We start from the raw sequence: 16,220 nt of genomic DNA on the forward strand, positions 1-16,220 counted from the left end.
CTTAATGGCTAGTGATATTGAGCATCTTTTCATGTACTTACTGGCTATTTATATATCTTCTTTAGAGAAATGTCTATTCAAATCCTTTGCCCATTTTTGAACTGGATTTTTTTACTGCTGTGGAGTTGTAGTTGTTATTTACATATTCTGCATAGTAATCCCTATCAGATATGTGATTTTCAAGTATTCTTCTCCTTTCTGTGGGTTGTCTTTTTACTCTATTGATTGATGTGTTTTCCTTTTTTTTTTGTAGAGATGGGGTTTTACCATGTTGGCCAGGCTGGTCTCAAACTCCTGGCCTCAAGTGATCTGCCTGCCTCAGACTCCCAAAGTACTAGGATTACAGGCATAAGCCACCATGCCCGGCTTCTACTGATAGTGCTGATGCAGAAAAGTTTTTTTGTATTTTTCTTTTGTAGTCTCTGCCTTTGATGTCATATCCTATTTTGTTTTGTTTCACTTAATGACAGAGCCCTACCCTAGAAATTCTGTTTTAACTGGCCTGGGCATTGTAATGTTTAAAAAGCTTCCTAGATGACCCCGTTTTGCAGTCAGGGCTGGGACTCACTGCTTTAAATATTTCCATTATATTGATTCTCTAAAAATCACCTGCCTTTAGCTGAAGATTATTCATCTAAAGTCCTTTAAAAACACAGGAACTTGTAGATTAATCAACTTTAATTGACCAGGCTCCTTTGGTGTCCCAAGAGTTAAAGCAGGGGTTCTCAGACTTAAGTGGGCATAGGAATTTGTTCTAGATTTTGTAAAAACACATTTTCAGGTTCCATCTCCAGATAGTCTGGTTCAATCAGTCTGGGATTTGGGTCTCAGGGATTTGCGTTTGTAGTAAGCTTCCCAGGTGATTCTTTTGGAGGTGGTCTGGACTGCCAGGTAGAAATGCTGCTTAAGGGATATGAATAATGACTCCAGTGTACACAGCCACATCTTCCCTTTTATGAAAAAGGAGGCAGGTTCACCTAGTCATACAGCTTATGAACTACAACCTTACACCTATGCCCCATGCATGCAATGCTTTCTAAGGACAAACTTTCTGGCTCAGAAATTTCTTGCAGATTTTATAGATACTTTTTCTCTTTCCTTCATTGATGACCTAGAACAGGAGGCCTCAGTACTCAGTTTATTTTTCCCAGCCTCTGTTCTGACCAAGCCCACTTTTCTTCCTCTTCAGCACCAGTTCATATTGCAGGGGTCCCAGCACATATTCCAGTTATGTTGACCCACTGAGATCTTGTTATGATACAGGATAAAAAAATGACCTCTTTCTTCAAAGATTTTAAAATTTGAATTATGTCTATTTATGATCCTGGCGTACGTTTTTGTTTTTTATTTTATTTTTATTTTTGAGACAGGGTCTTGCTTTATCACGCAGGCTGGAGTGCAAGTGGCACAATCATGGCTCACTGCAGCCTCAACCTCTAGGCTCAGCTGATCCCCCCACCTCAGCCTCTCAAGTAGCTGGGACGATGGGCATGTGCTATCACGTCTGGTTAATTTTTTAAAAAAATTTTTATTATACTTCAAGTTCTAGGGTACATGTGCACAACGTGCAGGTTTTTTACATAGGTATACATATGCCATGGTGGTCTGATGCACCCATCAACTTGTCATTTACATTAGGTATTTCTCCTAATGCTATCCCTCCCCCAGATCCCCACCCCAAGACAGGCCATGTTGTGTGATGTTCCCCGCCCTGTGTCCAAATGTTCTCATTGTTCAATTCCCACCTATAAGTGAGAACATGCAGTGTTTGGTTTTCTGTCCTTGCCATAGTTTGCTGACAATGATTGTTTCCAGTTTCATTCATGTCCCTGCAAAGGACATGAACTCATACTTTTTTATGGCTGCATAGTATTCCATGGTGTATATGTGCCACATTTTCTTAATCCAGTCTATCATTGATGGACATTTGGGTTGGTTCCAAGTCTTTGTAATTGTGAATAGTGCCGCAATAAACATAGGTGTGCATGTGTCCTTATAGTAGCCTGATTTCTAATCCTTTGGGTATATACCCAGTAATGGGATCTCTGGGTCAAATGATATTTCTAGTTCTAGATCCCTGAGGAATCGCCACACTGTCTTCCACAATGGTTGAACTAATCTACACTCCCACCAACAGTGTAAAAGTGTTCCTATTTCTCCACATCTTCTCCAGCATCTGTTGTTTCCTGACTTTTTAAGGATCGCCATTCTAACTGGTGTGAGATGCTATCTCATTGTGGTTTTGATTTGCATTTCTCTGATGACCAGTGATGATGAGCATTTTTTCGTATGTCTGTTGGCTGCATAAATGTCTTCTTTTGAGAAGTGTCAGTTCATATCCTTTGCCCACTTTTTGATGGGGTTGTTTTTTTCTTGTAAATTTGTTTAAGTTCTTTGTAGATTCTGGATATCAGTCCTTTGTCAGATGTGTAGATTGCAAAAATTTTCTCCCATTCTGTAGGTTGCCTGTTCACTCTGATGGTAGTTTCTTTTGCTGGGCAGAAGCTCTTTAGTTTAATTAGATCCTATTTGTCTATGTTGGCTTTTGTTGCCATTGCTTTTGGTGTTTTAGTCATGAAGTCCTTGCCCGTGCCTACGTCCTGAATGGTATTGCCTAGGTTTGCTTCTAGGGTTTTTACAGTTTTAGGTCTAACATTTAAGTCTTTAATCCATCTTGAACTAATTTTTGTATAAGGTGTAAGGAAGGGATCCATTTTCAGCTTTCTACATATGGCTAGCCAGTTTTCCCAGTACCATTTATTAAATAGGGAATCCTTTCCCCATTTCTTGTTTTGGTTAGGTTTGTCAAAGATCAGATGGTTGTAGATGTGTGATGTTATTTCTGAGGTCTTTGTTCTGATCCATTGATCTATATCTCTGTTTGGGTACCAATACCATGCTGTTTTGGTTACTGTAGCCTTGTAGTATAGTTTGAAGTCAGGTAGCATGACGCCTCCAGCTTTGTTCTTTTTGCTTAGGATTGCCTTGGCAGTGCGGGCTCTTTTTTGGTTCCATATGAACCAAAACTGTGTTGCCTCACAGTTCAATCTCAGACTGCTGCGCTAGCAGTAAGCAAGGCTCCGTGGGCGTGGGACCTGCCGAGCCAGGCACGGAATAGTAACTCCTGGTCTGCCGTTTGCTAAGACAGTTGGAAAAGCACAGTATTTGCAGGGAGTGTCCTGTTTTTCCCAGGTACAGTCTGTCACGGCTTCCCTTGGCTAGGAAAGGGAAATCCCCGGACCCCTTGCACTTCCTGGGTAAGGCAACACCCTGCCCTGCTTCAGCTCACCCTCCATGGGCTGCACCCACTGTCTAACCAGTCCCAGTGAGATGAACCAGGTACCTCAGTTGGAAATGCGGAAATCACCCATCTTCTGCATCGATCCCGCTGGGAGCTGCAGACTGGAGCTGTTCCTATTTGGCCATCTTGGAACTCCACCCCAATTTTTTTTTTTATTTTTTGTAGGGCCAGAGTCTCGCTATGTCCCAGGCTGGTCTCAAACTCCTGGGCTCAAGTCATCCTTCCACCTCAGCCTTCCAAAGTGCTGGGATACTGTGCCCAGTCCTGGTATGCGTTTTTTAAAAATAATTTCTACTCATTTAGGTGAAACTGAGCTTCTCAGAATAGGTCAAATCCTCCAATTAAAACTCCTTGTGGCACTTTTGGCAATTGGCAGTTATAATCTGATACCCATCACATATGTAGCACATCAGTGCCAGGAACACATTAGTTACTCAAAAAAATTGGTTGAATGATTAAAGAAATAGAGTTAAGAACTTTTAGGTCTTCACGTTCTTTGGTGCTGCAAATTTTTAAACTGAACTTGGATTTCTTTCTTTTTTACTGTTCCTACATGTAATTGTTATGATTTTGTTTCAAAACTTGTGTTGTGTCTAATATCTAAAAGGATATTGTGCTAATATTACAGCTTCTTCCTAGAAATCACATCCATTTTTATAAAAGAATACAAATTAAGGCCACAACATACATATATATATGAATAAATATATATATACATTTATATATATATATAATTTTTTTTGAGATAGCATCTGCCTCTGTTGCCCAGGCTGAAGTGCACTGGCATGATCATGGCTCACTGCAGCCTTAACCTCCTGGGCTCAAGCAATCCTCCCGTCTCAGCTCCTGAGTAGCTGAGACTACAGGTGCATACCACCACACCTGGCTAATTTTTTCTTTCTTTCTTTTTTTTTTTCTTTTTTGTGGAGATGGGTTCTGACTAGGTCATCCAGGCTGGTCTCAGACTCCTGGGCTCCAGTGATCCTCCCATGGGATTACAGGTGTGAGCCACTGCAACCTGCCCACAACATACATTGAAAATTAGACTTTCAGACAGTTCCATATAACTTACATTTTCCATTGTGTCATTAATTTCTTCCTCTGCACCCTGAAGTTTGGTTAGAATAGCTGCTCTTTTTAGGTTCAGATATTTAAGTCGATCCATAACAATCTAGATTTAAAGAACAGATATTTAACTACATTGGCATCTGAATATCTCAAATACTCTGAAACAGTGGTGGGCTTATGAGCCAAGCCCATGCTCCCCCTGACTCTGGGTTGAATCCTTGCTTGCTTCTTCTGGCTTCTGGCTGTTTGCTGACAATCCTTGGTATGTTTTGGCTTGCATCACTCCAATCTCTGCCTCTGTTGTCACAGAAACATCTTCTCCCTGTGTGTCTGAGTCTCTTCTCCTAATCTATAGGCAAAGACCTTATTTCCAAATAAGGTCACATTCATAGGTATTGGATTTCAGTGCTTCAACATATCTTTTTGAGGGACACATTTCAACTCATAACAGTCTGCCCTCTGGTCCCCAGATATTCATGTCCTTAGAGGTCTTGGTCTCTGGGACCTCTTCAGGCAAAGGGATGATTGCCATGTGAAGATGGAGGCAGATATTGGAGTTTTGCTGCCATAAGTCAAGAAATGCCGGGAGCTACCAGAAGCTGGAAGAAACAAAAATAGAGCCTCCCCAAGAGACTTTGGAAGGAGCATGGCACTGCCAACACCTTGATTTTGGACTTTTAGCCTCCAGAACTGTGAGAGAATAAATATCTGTCATTTCAAGCTACCAGTTTGTGGCACTTTGTTATGGCAACCCCAGGAAATTAATGCAGACACTACATGGAAGAATCTGGAAAAATAAAAGAGGCCAGCACATAGATCATGAGATGGGAGATAGTGAGATAGCCAAAATCCTGATGGTGTGTGGTAGCCTGTGACAGACTGTGTTACAATGCAACCTTCACTGATTAATTCCCTAGTTCATTCTGGGTGGAGTACACTTCCTTATTCCACTAATGTCAAGCTTCTCCATGTAGCCTGCTCTGCCAATGGAACGTGGGTGGAAGTGCAGAGTACCAGTTCCCATGGGCACCTTCACAGGTTTGGCAAGTTCCAGCCAGGCCCCTTGGAGCTTCTGCCCTCTACCTTGAGGAAAGTGTGTCCCAGGTAGTAAAAAGTGGTAGAATTCTGGCCATATTTTGAAGGAGAAGCCTGCTGTATATGCTGGTGAATGGGATGTGGGGTGTGAGGAAAAAAAGTCAAGGAGGGCAGCTGGCTGGGTGGTTTTTGCATTTACTGAAAAAGGAGAATGGTGGGAGAAGCACATTGGGGGCAGGGTGGTGGTGGTGAAGTTCTATCTTGCACACTTAAATCTGAAATGACTAGCAGACATCCAATTGGAAAAACAGCAGTTGAGCAGCCATTAAGTATATAAGTGTGGAATTCAGGGGAAAGATCTGATACAGCATCATGAATTTAAGAGATGTCAGTGGTTAGAAGATATCTAAAGCTACTGACTGAATGAAATCTCTTAACGAGTGAGGGTAAACAGAGAAGGGCTCATGCCTTGTGAACTCTGGGGTCCTGCAACACTGCAGGTTAGCGAATTAGAGTGTGAAGTGAGGTGTAATGGAACTACTGTGGTGTGGGGTCCAAGAAGCCAAGGGAAGAAGGGTGCAGAAAAAAATAAGTGATCTGTTGTGTCAAATGCTGCTTCTATTATAGATTGAATTAGATGAAGACTGAAAAATAAGCAGTGACTTTGGTCATGAGATCACAGGTGATCTTGGCAAGAGCATGTCCCAAGTGAGGAGCTTCTCCCTGAGGTGGCTCCACCACTAGCATGCACTGTTACCATGCTGCCACCAGTCAGATCAAGCCAGAAATCTGGGCATTATATTTGACTTTTCTCTCTCCCTTAATTCCCATATTAAGTTACTCACCAAGTCCTATCAAGTATATTTCTTAAATGTCTCTCAGATCTGTCCTTTTCTGTCCATTCCTGTGGTCACTACCCTAGGTTAGGCCACTATCTCATACCTGATTAATGGCAAAAGCCAAAACTAGTTTTCCTACCACCAATTTGATTCTCCTTTCATTTTTTTCCTTGCTTGGAACGGAGTGAACTTTCTTAAACAGAAATAGGATCATCTGTACTTTCTGGCTTAAAACCTTTCACTGGATGCCTATTCCCTCATGTTGAGGTCTAAACTCCTTACTATGGTTTACAAGGTCTTTCTTGGTGCAACCCCTTCTTATTTCTAGTCTTGGCTCTATTCCACCCCTCCGGCCCCATCCTCGTATGTTCCAGTCCTATATTCAGTACCTGCAAATCACTATGCTCTTTCTGGCCTCTGGGTCCTTGACACAGACTCTTCCCTCAGCATGGAACACTGTCTCACTTCCCTCACCTCCCCTTGTCTTCGAGGTCTAGTTCTTACTGGTCCTTTAAGTTTCTATTTAAACATAGTTTCAGACTGGTGGTCCTCCTTACCAGACTAGGTTTTGTCTTTATGCTATGAACTGCTGTAATACCATGCATGTGTATCCCTGACTGTAACACAAACTGCTCTCTAGAGATTTATTTTCCCCAACATATTGGATACTGCATGAGCAGAGAGACGTGTGGACCCTTCTGCCTCCTTCCTATCTTTATCCCTAGAGCCCATTATAATGCCAGACACTTATTTGACATTTAAGAGATAGTTACTATATTTTTGTATTATTGAATTATTTTTGTAAAACATTTTTGGGTTCCAATTTCTCCACATCCTCACCAACACTTTTTATTATTTGTTTTATGTTTGTTTGTTTTCACTTTGGTCATCCTAGAAGGTAAAAGGGGTTCCCCATTATGGTTTTGACCTGCCTTTCCCTAATGACTAATGATGTTCAGCATCTTCTCGTGTGCTTTTGGTTACCATTGCTTTTACTTTTCTTTGAGACGCCTTTTGAAAGAAATTTTAAATTCGAATGTAGTTTTGATTTTAAAATGGACAGATGAATAAACAGAACATCAAAATTTTAAGTGTTAAGACAGATTGTTCAAAGATAAATGGTGTTCAAATATAAATATGCTTCTGTTTATTAAAAGAAGTACAATACTGTCAATAGATTTAAATTTTCCACGCTGTGAAGTATTCCTGCTTAACACTGCACTCACCATAAAGAGCTCCTCTGCTGGTTTATTTCCATTTAGCTCAATGAGATACTGGGGATTGTGTTCAGCCATTACTTCCTGCAGATAATAGAAAAGAAACTTTATAATACAGGATCACTAGAAAAACTGAATACAAGATCAGAATCCTAATATACTGTGCAGATATATTTAAAGTAAATTGTTTGCCTTATACATGCTATAATGTATGTTATTTTCAATGCTCAAGAGATCTTTTGCAAAAGCTCAAACTAATCTTCTCACCATGAATTTTATTTTCCTGTTTAAAAAAATCTTTTTTCTCTACTTTGATGCCTTAATGTTTTTTCCAATACAAAATGTTTTGGGGCATCTATCTGCATATGTTCATAGCTTTGCTATTTGGTTTCTAAACCATGGAAGCATCTGATTAAACTTTAAGTCACAGACTTTCTTCACATAGATACTAGCATCATTTAGAAGATATAACGTATTTTGATCGTTCCAAGATGGCCAAATAGGAACAGTTCCGGTCTACAGCTCCCAGCGTGATCGATGCAGAAGATGGGTGATTTCTGCATTTCCAACTGAGGTACTTGGTTCATCTCAATGGGACTGGTTGGACAGTGGGTGCAGCCCATGGAGGGCGAGCCGAAGCAGGGCAGGGCATCACTTCACCTGGGAAGCACAAGGGGTGGGGGGATTTCCCTTTCCTAGCCAAGGGAAACTGTTTCCACGGGTACCTGGAAAATCGGGACACTCCTGCCCTAATGCTGTGCTTTTCCAACAGTCTTAGCAAATGGCACACCAGGAGATTATATCCTGCGCATGGCTCAGAGCGCCTCATGCCCACGGAGCCTTGCTCACTGCTAGCACAGCAGTCCAAGATCCAACTGCAAGGCAGCAGCCAGGCTGGGCGAGGGGCATCCACCATTGCTGAGGCTTGACTAGGTAAACAAAGCAGCCAGAAGCTCAAACTGGGTGGAGCCCACTGCAGCTCAATGAGGCCTGCCTGCCTCTGTAGACTCCACCTCTGGGGGCAGGGCATAGCTGAACAAAAGGCAGCAGAAACTTGTGCAGACTTAAAACGTCCCTGTCTGACAGCTTTGAAGACAGCAGTGGTTCTCCCAGCACAGAGTTTGAGCTCTGAGAATGGAGAGACTGCCTCCTCAAGTGGGTCTCTGACCCTTGAGTAGCCTAACTTGGAGACACCTCCCAGTAGGGGCTGACTGACACCTCATACAGCCAAGAGCCCCTCTGAGATGAAGCTTCCAGAGGAAGGATCAGGCAGCAACATTTGCTGTTCTGCAATATTTGATGTTCTGTTCTACAGCTTTCGCTGGTGATACCCAGGCAAACAGGGTATCCATAGAATGGACCTCCAGCAAACTCCAACAGACCTGCAGCTGAGGGTCCTAACTGTTAGAAGGAAAACTAACAAACAGAAAAGAGTAGCATCAACATCAACAAAAAGGACATCGACACCAAAACCCCATCTGTAACTCACTATAATCAAAGACCAAAGGTAGATAAAATCACAAAGACGGGGAGAAACCAGAGCAGAACAGCTGAAAATTCTAAAAACCAGAGTGCCTCTAATCCTCCAAAGGATTGCAGCCCCTCGCCAGCAATGGAACAAAGCTGGACGGAGAATGACTTTGACGAGTTGACAGAAGTAGGCTTCAGAAGGTCGGTAATAACAAACTTCTCTGAGCTAAAGGAGGATGTTCGAACCCATTGCAAGGAAGGTAAAAACCTTGAAAAAAGGTTAGACGAATGGCTAACTAGAATAAACAGGGTAGACAAGACCTTAAATGACATGATGGAGCTGAAAACCATGGCATGAGAACTACGTGATGCATGCACAAGCTTCAGTAGCTGATTCAATCAAGTGGAAGAAAGGGTATCAGTGATTGAAGATCAAATGAATGAAATGAAGCAAGAAGTTTATTAAAAAAAGAGTAAAAAGAAATGAAAGAGCCTCCAAGAAATATGGGACTATGTGAAAAGATTAAACCTAAGTTTGATTGGTGTACCTGAAAGTGACGGGGAGAACAGACCTAAGTTGGAAAACACTTTTCAGGATATTATCCAGGAAAACTTCCCCAACCTAGCAAGGCAGGCCAACATTCAAATTCAGGAAACACAGAGAACGCTACAAAGATACTCCTTGAGAAGAGCAACCCCAAGACACGTAATTGTCAGATTCACCAAGGTTAAAATGAAGGAAAAAATGTTAAGGGCAGCCAGAGAGAAAGGTTGGGTTACCCACAAAGAGAAGCCCATCAGACTAACAGTGGATCTCTTGGCAGAAACTCCACAAGCCAGAAGAGAGTGGGGGCCAATATTCAACATTCTTAAAGAAAAGAATTTTCAACGCAGAATTTCATATCCAGCCAAACTGAGCTTCATAACTGAAGGAGAAATAAAATCCTTTACAGACAAGCAAATGCTGAGAGATTTTGTTACCACCAGGCCTGCCTTACAAGAGCTCCTGAGGAAACACTAAGCATGGAAAGGAACAACCAGTAACAGTCACTGAAAAAACATGCCAAGTTGTAAACAGCATCAAGGCTAAGAAGAAACTGCATCAACTAATGAGCAAAATAACCAGCTAACATCATAATGACAGGATCAAATTCACACATAACAATATTAACTTTAAACGTAAATGGGCTAAATGCTCCAATTAAAAGACACACACTGGCAAATTGGATAAAGAGTCAAGACCCATCAGAGTGCTGTATTCAGGAGACCCATCTCACGTGCAGAGACACACATAGGCTCAAAATAAAGCAATGGAGGAAGATCTACCAAGAAAATGGAAAACAAAAAAAGGCAGGGGTTGCAATCCTAGTCTCTGATAAAACAGACTTGAAACCAACAAAGATCAAAAGAGACAAGGAAGGCCATTACATGATGGTAAAGGGATCAATTCAACAATAAGAGCTAACTATCCTAAATATATATGCACCCAATACAGGAGCACCCAGATTCATAAAGCAAGTCCTTAGTGACTTACAAAGAGACTTAGACTCCCACACAATAATAATGGGAGACTTTAACACCCCACTGTCAACATTAGACAGATCAACGAGACAGAAAGTTAACAAGGATACCCAGGAATTGAACTCAGCTCTGCAACAAGCAGACCTAATAGACATATAAAGAGCTCTCCACCCCAAATCAACAGAATATACATTCTTCTCAGCACCACACCACACCTACTCCAAAATTGACCACATAGTTGGAAGTAAAGAACTCCTCAGCAAATGTAAAAGAACAGAAATTATAACAAACTGTCTCTCAGACCACAGTGCAATCAAACTAGAACTCAGGATTAAGAAACTCACTCAAAACCACTCAACTACATGGAAACTGAACAACCTGCTCCTGAATGACTACTGGGTACATAATGAAATGAAGGCAGAAATAAAGATGTTCTTTGAAACCAACGAGAACAAAGACACAGCATACCAGAATCTCTGGGACACATTCAAAGGAGTGAGTAGAGGGAAATTTATAGCACTAAATGCCCACAAGAGAAAGCAGGCAAGATCTAAAATTGACACCCTAACATCACAATTAAAAGAACTAGAAAAGCAAGAGCAAACACATTGAAAAGCTAGCAGAAGGTAAGAAATAACTAAGATCAGAGCAGAACTGAAGGAAATAGAGACACAAAAAATCCTTCAAAAAATTAATGAATCCAGGAGCTAGTTTTTTGAAAAGATCAACAAAATTGATAGAATGCTAGCAAGACTAATAAAGAAGAAAAGAGAGAAGAATCAAACAGACACAATAAAAAATGATAAAGAGGATATCACCACCGATCCCACAGAAATAGAAACTATCATAAGAGAATACGATAAATACCTCTACACAAATAAACTAGAAAATCTAGAAGAAATAGATAAATTCCTCAACACATACACCCTCCCAAGACTAAACCAGGAAGAAGTTGAATCTCTGAATAGACCAATAACAGGCTCTGAAATTGAGGCAATAATCAATAGCTTAAAAAACAAAAAGAGTCCAGGACCAGATGGATTCACAGCCAAATTCTACCAGAGGTACAAAGAGGAGCTGGTACCATTCCTTCTGAAACTATTCCAATCAATAGAAAAAGAGGGAATCCTCCCAAATTCATTTTATGAGGTCAGCATCATCCTGATACCAAAGCCTGTCAGAGACACAACAAAAAAAGAGAATTTTAGACCAATATCCTTGATGAACATCGATGCAAAAATCCTCAATAAAATACTGGCAAACCGAATCCAGCAGCACATCAAAAAGTTTATCCACCATGATCAAGTGGGCTTCATCCCTGGGATGCAAGGCTGGTTCAACACACGCAAATCAATAAATGTAATCCAACATATAAACAGAACCAAAGACAAAAACCACATGATTATCTCCATAGATGCAGAAAAGGCTTTTGACAAAATTCAACAACCGTTCATGCTAAAAACTCTCAATAAATTAGGTATTGATGGGACATATCTCAAAATAATAAGAGCTATCTATGACAAACCCACAGCCAATATCATACTGAATGGACACAAACTGGAAGCATTCCCTTTGAAAACTGGCACAAGACAGGGATGCCCTCTCTCACCACTCCTATTCAACATAGTGTTGGAAGTTCTCGCCAGGGCAATCAGGCAGGAGAAGGAAATAAAGGGTATTCAATTAGGAAAAGAGGAAGTCAAATTGTCCCTGTTTACAGATGACATGATTGTATATCTACAAAACCCCATCGTCTCAGCCCAAAATCTCCTTAAGCTGATAAGCAACTTCAGCAAAGTCTCAGGATACAAAATCAATGTATAAAAATCACAAGCATTCTTATACACCAATAACAGACAAACAGCCAAATCATGAGTGAACTCCCATTCACAATTGCTTCAAAGAGAATAAAATACCTAGGAATCCAACTTACAAGGTATGTGAAGGACCTCTTCAAGGAGAACTACAAACCACTGCTCAATGAATAAAAGAGGACACAAACAAATGGAAGAACATTCCATGCTCATGGGTAGGAACAATCAATATTGTGAAAATGGCCATACTGCCCAAGGTAATTTATAGATTCAATGCCATCCCCATCAAGCTACCAATGACTTTCTTCACAGAATTGGAAAAAACTACTTTAAAGTTCATATGGAACCAAAAAAGAGCCCGCATCGCCAAGTCAATCCTAAGCCAAAAGAACAAAGCTGGAGGCATCACGCTACCTGACTTCAAACTATACTACAAGGCTACAGTAACCAAAACAGTGTGGTACTGGTACCAAAACAGAGATATAGACCAATGGAACAGAACAGAGGCCTCAGAAATAATGCCGCAGATCTACAACTATCTGATCTTTGACAAATCTGACAAAAACAAGCAATGGGGAAAGGATTCCCTATTTAATAAATGGTGCTGGGAAAACTGGCTAGCCATACGTAGAAAGCTGAAACTGGATCCCTTCCTTACACCTCATACAAAAATTAATTCAAGATGCATTAAAGACTTAAATGTCAGACCTAAAACCATAAAAAACCTAGAAGCAAACCTAGGCAATACCATTCAGGACAGAGGCATGGGCAAGGACTTCATGTCTAAAACACCAAAAGCAATGGCAACAAAAGCCAAAATTGACAAATGGGATCTAATTAAACTAAAGAGCTTCTGCACAGCAAAAGAAACTACATCAGAGTGAACAGGCAACCTACAGAATGGGAGAAAATTTTCGCAACCTACTCATCTGACAAAAGGCTAATATCCAGAATCTACAATGAACTCAAACAAATTTACAAGAAAAAAACAAACAACCCCATCAAAAAGTGGGGAAAGGATATGAAAAGACATTTCTCAAAAGAAGACATTTATGCAGCCAAAAAACAGATGAAAAAATGCTCATCCTCACTGGTCATCAGAGAAATGCAAATCAAAAGCACAATGAGATACCATCTCACACCAGTTAGAATGGCGATCATTAAAAAGTCAGGAAACAACAGGTGCTGGAGAGGATGTGGAGAAATAGGAACACTTTTACACTGTTGGTGGGACTGTAAACTAGTTCAACCATTGTGGAAGTCAGTGTTGTGATTCCTCAGGGATCTAGAATTGGAAATACCATTTGACCCAGCCATCCCATTACTGGGCATATACCGAAAGGATTATAAATCATGCTGCTATAAAGACACACGCAAATGTATGTTTATAGTGGCACTATTCACAATAGCAAAGACTTGGAACCAACCCAAATGTCCAACAACAACAGACTGGATTAAGAAAATGTGGCACATATACACCATGGAATACTATGCAGCCATAAAAAATGATAAGTTCATGTCCTTTGTAGGTAGATGGATGAAACTGGAAACCATCATTCTCAGCAAACTATCACAAGGACAAAAAACGAAACACTGCATGTTCTCACTCATAGGTGGGAATTGAACAATGACAACACATGGACACAGGAATGGGAACATCACACACCGGGGACTGTTGTGGGGTGGGGGGAGTGGGGAGGGATAGCATTAGGAGATATACCTAATGCTAAGTGATGAGTTAATGGGTGCAGCACACCAACATGGCACATGTATACATATGTAACAAACCTGCACGTTGTGCACATGTACCCTAAAACTTAAAGAATAATAATAATAAAATTAAAGAAAAAAAAAAAGAAACTCACTAAAAGCCGCAGAACTACATGGAAACTGAACAACCTGCTTCTGAATGACTACTGGGTACATAACGAAATGAAGGCAGAAATAAAGATGTTCTTTGAAACCAATGAGAACAAAGACACAACATACCAGAATCTCTGGGACATATTCAAAGCAGTGTTTAGAGGGAAATTTATAGCACTAAATGCCCACAAGAGAAAGCAGGAACGATCTAAAATCGACAACCTAACATCACAATTAAAAGAACTAGAGAAGCAAGAGCAAACAAATTCAAAAGCTAGCAGAAGGCAAGAAATAACTAAGATCAGAGCAGAACTGAAGGAGATAGAGACACATAAAACTCTTCAAAAAAATCAATGAATCCAGAAGCTCGTTTTTTGAAAAGATCAACAAAATTGATAGACCACTAACAAGACTAATAAAGAAGAAAAGAGAGAAAAATCAAATAGATGCAATAAAAAATGATAAAGGGGATATCACCACCGATCCCACAGAAATGCAAACTACCATCAGAGAATACTATAAATACTAGAAAATTTAGAAGAAATGGATAAATTCCTGGACATATACACCCTCCCAAGACTAAACCAGGAAGAAGCTGAATTCCTGAATAGATCAATAACAGGCTCTGAAATTGAGGCAATAATTAATAGCCTACCAACCAAAAAAAGTCCAGGACCTGAAGGATTCACAGCCAAATTCTACCAGAGGTACAAAGAGGAGCTGGTACCATTCCTTCTGAAACTATTCCAATCAATAGAAAAAGAGGGAATCCTCCCTAACTCATTTTATGAGGCCAGCATCATCCTGATACCAAAGCCTGTCAGAGACACAACAAAAAAAGAGAATTTTAGACCAAGATCCCTGATAAACATCGATGCAAAAATCCTCAATAAAATACTGGCAAACTGAATCCAACAGCACATCAAAAAGCTTATCCACCACGATCAAGTTGGCTTCATCCCTGGGATGCAAGGCTGGTTCAACATACGCAAACGAATAAATGTAATCCATCATATAAACAGAACCAAAGACAAAAACCACATGATTATCTCAATAGATGCAGAAAAGGCCTTCAAAAAAATTCAACAGCCCTTCATGCTGAAAACTCTCAATAAACTAGGTATTGATGGGATGCATCTCAAAATAATAAGAGCTATTTATGACAAACCCACAGCTCAGGAGTTCGAGATCATAATGGAGCTTACTTTTTCACTTAACATTATAACTAAACTTCCCCTATACTTTTTATAAGATCACTGTCAATGTAACATTTTAATGGTTTTATAAGATTATGTACTGTGGATATAGCATAATTTATTTCATATTCTTCTGCTGTTTGACATTTAGGTATGTTACAATACTTTATTAGTTATTTTCAAGCATTTCTTTTTATGAAAGTTTTAAAAATTACTTTCTTCTTTAATAATTACAAAAATAACTTGTACTAACTGCAACCAGTGAAGGAATGCAAAAAAGTACAGAGAAACAGTTAACACGACTTCTCCCTGCTCCTCCATGCTGCTCACACAACCCAGTGCGTCTTTTTATACAACCATTCACCTCACTGATATAAATATATGCACACATATAAATGTTCAGTAACACAGAATATCCTTTGATATATCCTGATATATTGGATATATGGGCCAGATTTGTAAAAGTAGGTGTTTTTTTTTTTGTTTTCGAGATGGAGTTTCACTGTCACCCAGGCTGGACTGCATGGCATGATCTTGGCTCACTGCAAACTCCACCCACTGGGTTCAAGTGAGTCTCCTGCCTCAGCCTCCTGAGTAGCTGGGATTATAGGTGCCTGCCACCATGCCTGGCTGATTTTTGTATTTTTAGTAGAGAGGCGGTTTCACCATGGTGGCCAGGCTGGTCTCGAACTCCTGACTTCAGGTGATCCACCCGTCTCCGCCTCCCAAAGTACTGGGATTACAGGCATGACCCAACACGCCTGGCAAAAGTAGATTTTAATATTAATACAGGTAGGTATAGCCAGTTGTTTTTCCAAACGTGGTGGCAATTCAAAGCCTTAACCCGCAATGTATGAGAAGGTTCATTTCTTCTTGCCACCACTGGTTATCTTAGC

General features: G+C 40.4%; 1 protein-coding gene across 2 annotated transcripts in view; it reads right to left on the reverse strand.

The window, feature by feature from the left end:
• The window catches only part of AK9 (adenylate kinase 9), a 199,178-nt gene that overhangs the window by 145,215 nt on the left and 37,743 nt on the right, over window positions 1–16,220 (reverse strand). For both annotated transcript variants that reach the window (XM_055392090.2, XM_055392089.2), the window contains exons 9-10: window positions 7,470–7,544; window positions 4,374–4,472 (exon numbers count right to left, since the gene is read on the reverse strand). In XM_055392090.2, coding sequence (XP_055248065.1) covers window positions 4,374–4,472; window positions 7,470–7,544 — 174 coding nt within the window. The remainder of the gene's footprint in view (window positions 1–4,373; window positions 4,473–7,469; window positions 7,545–16,220) is intronic.

This window comes from Gorilla gorilla, chromosome 5 (genome assembly GCF_029281585.2).
Source record: "Gorilla gorilla gorilla isolate KB3781 chromosome 5, NHGRI_mGorGor1-v2.1_pri, whole genome shotgun sequence".
Classification (NCBI taxonomy): Eukaryota; Metazoa; Chordata; class Mammalia; order Primates; family Hominidae; genus Gorilla; species Gorilla gorilla.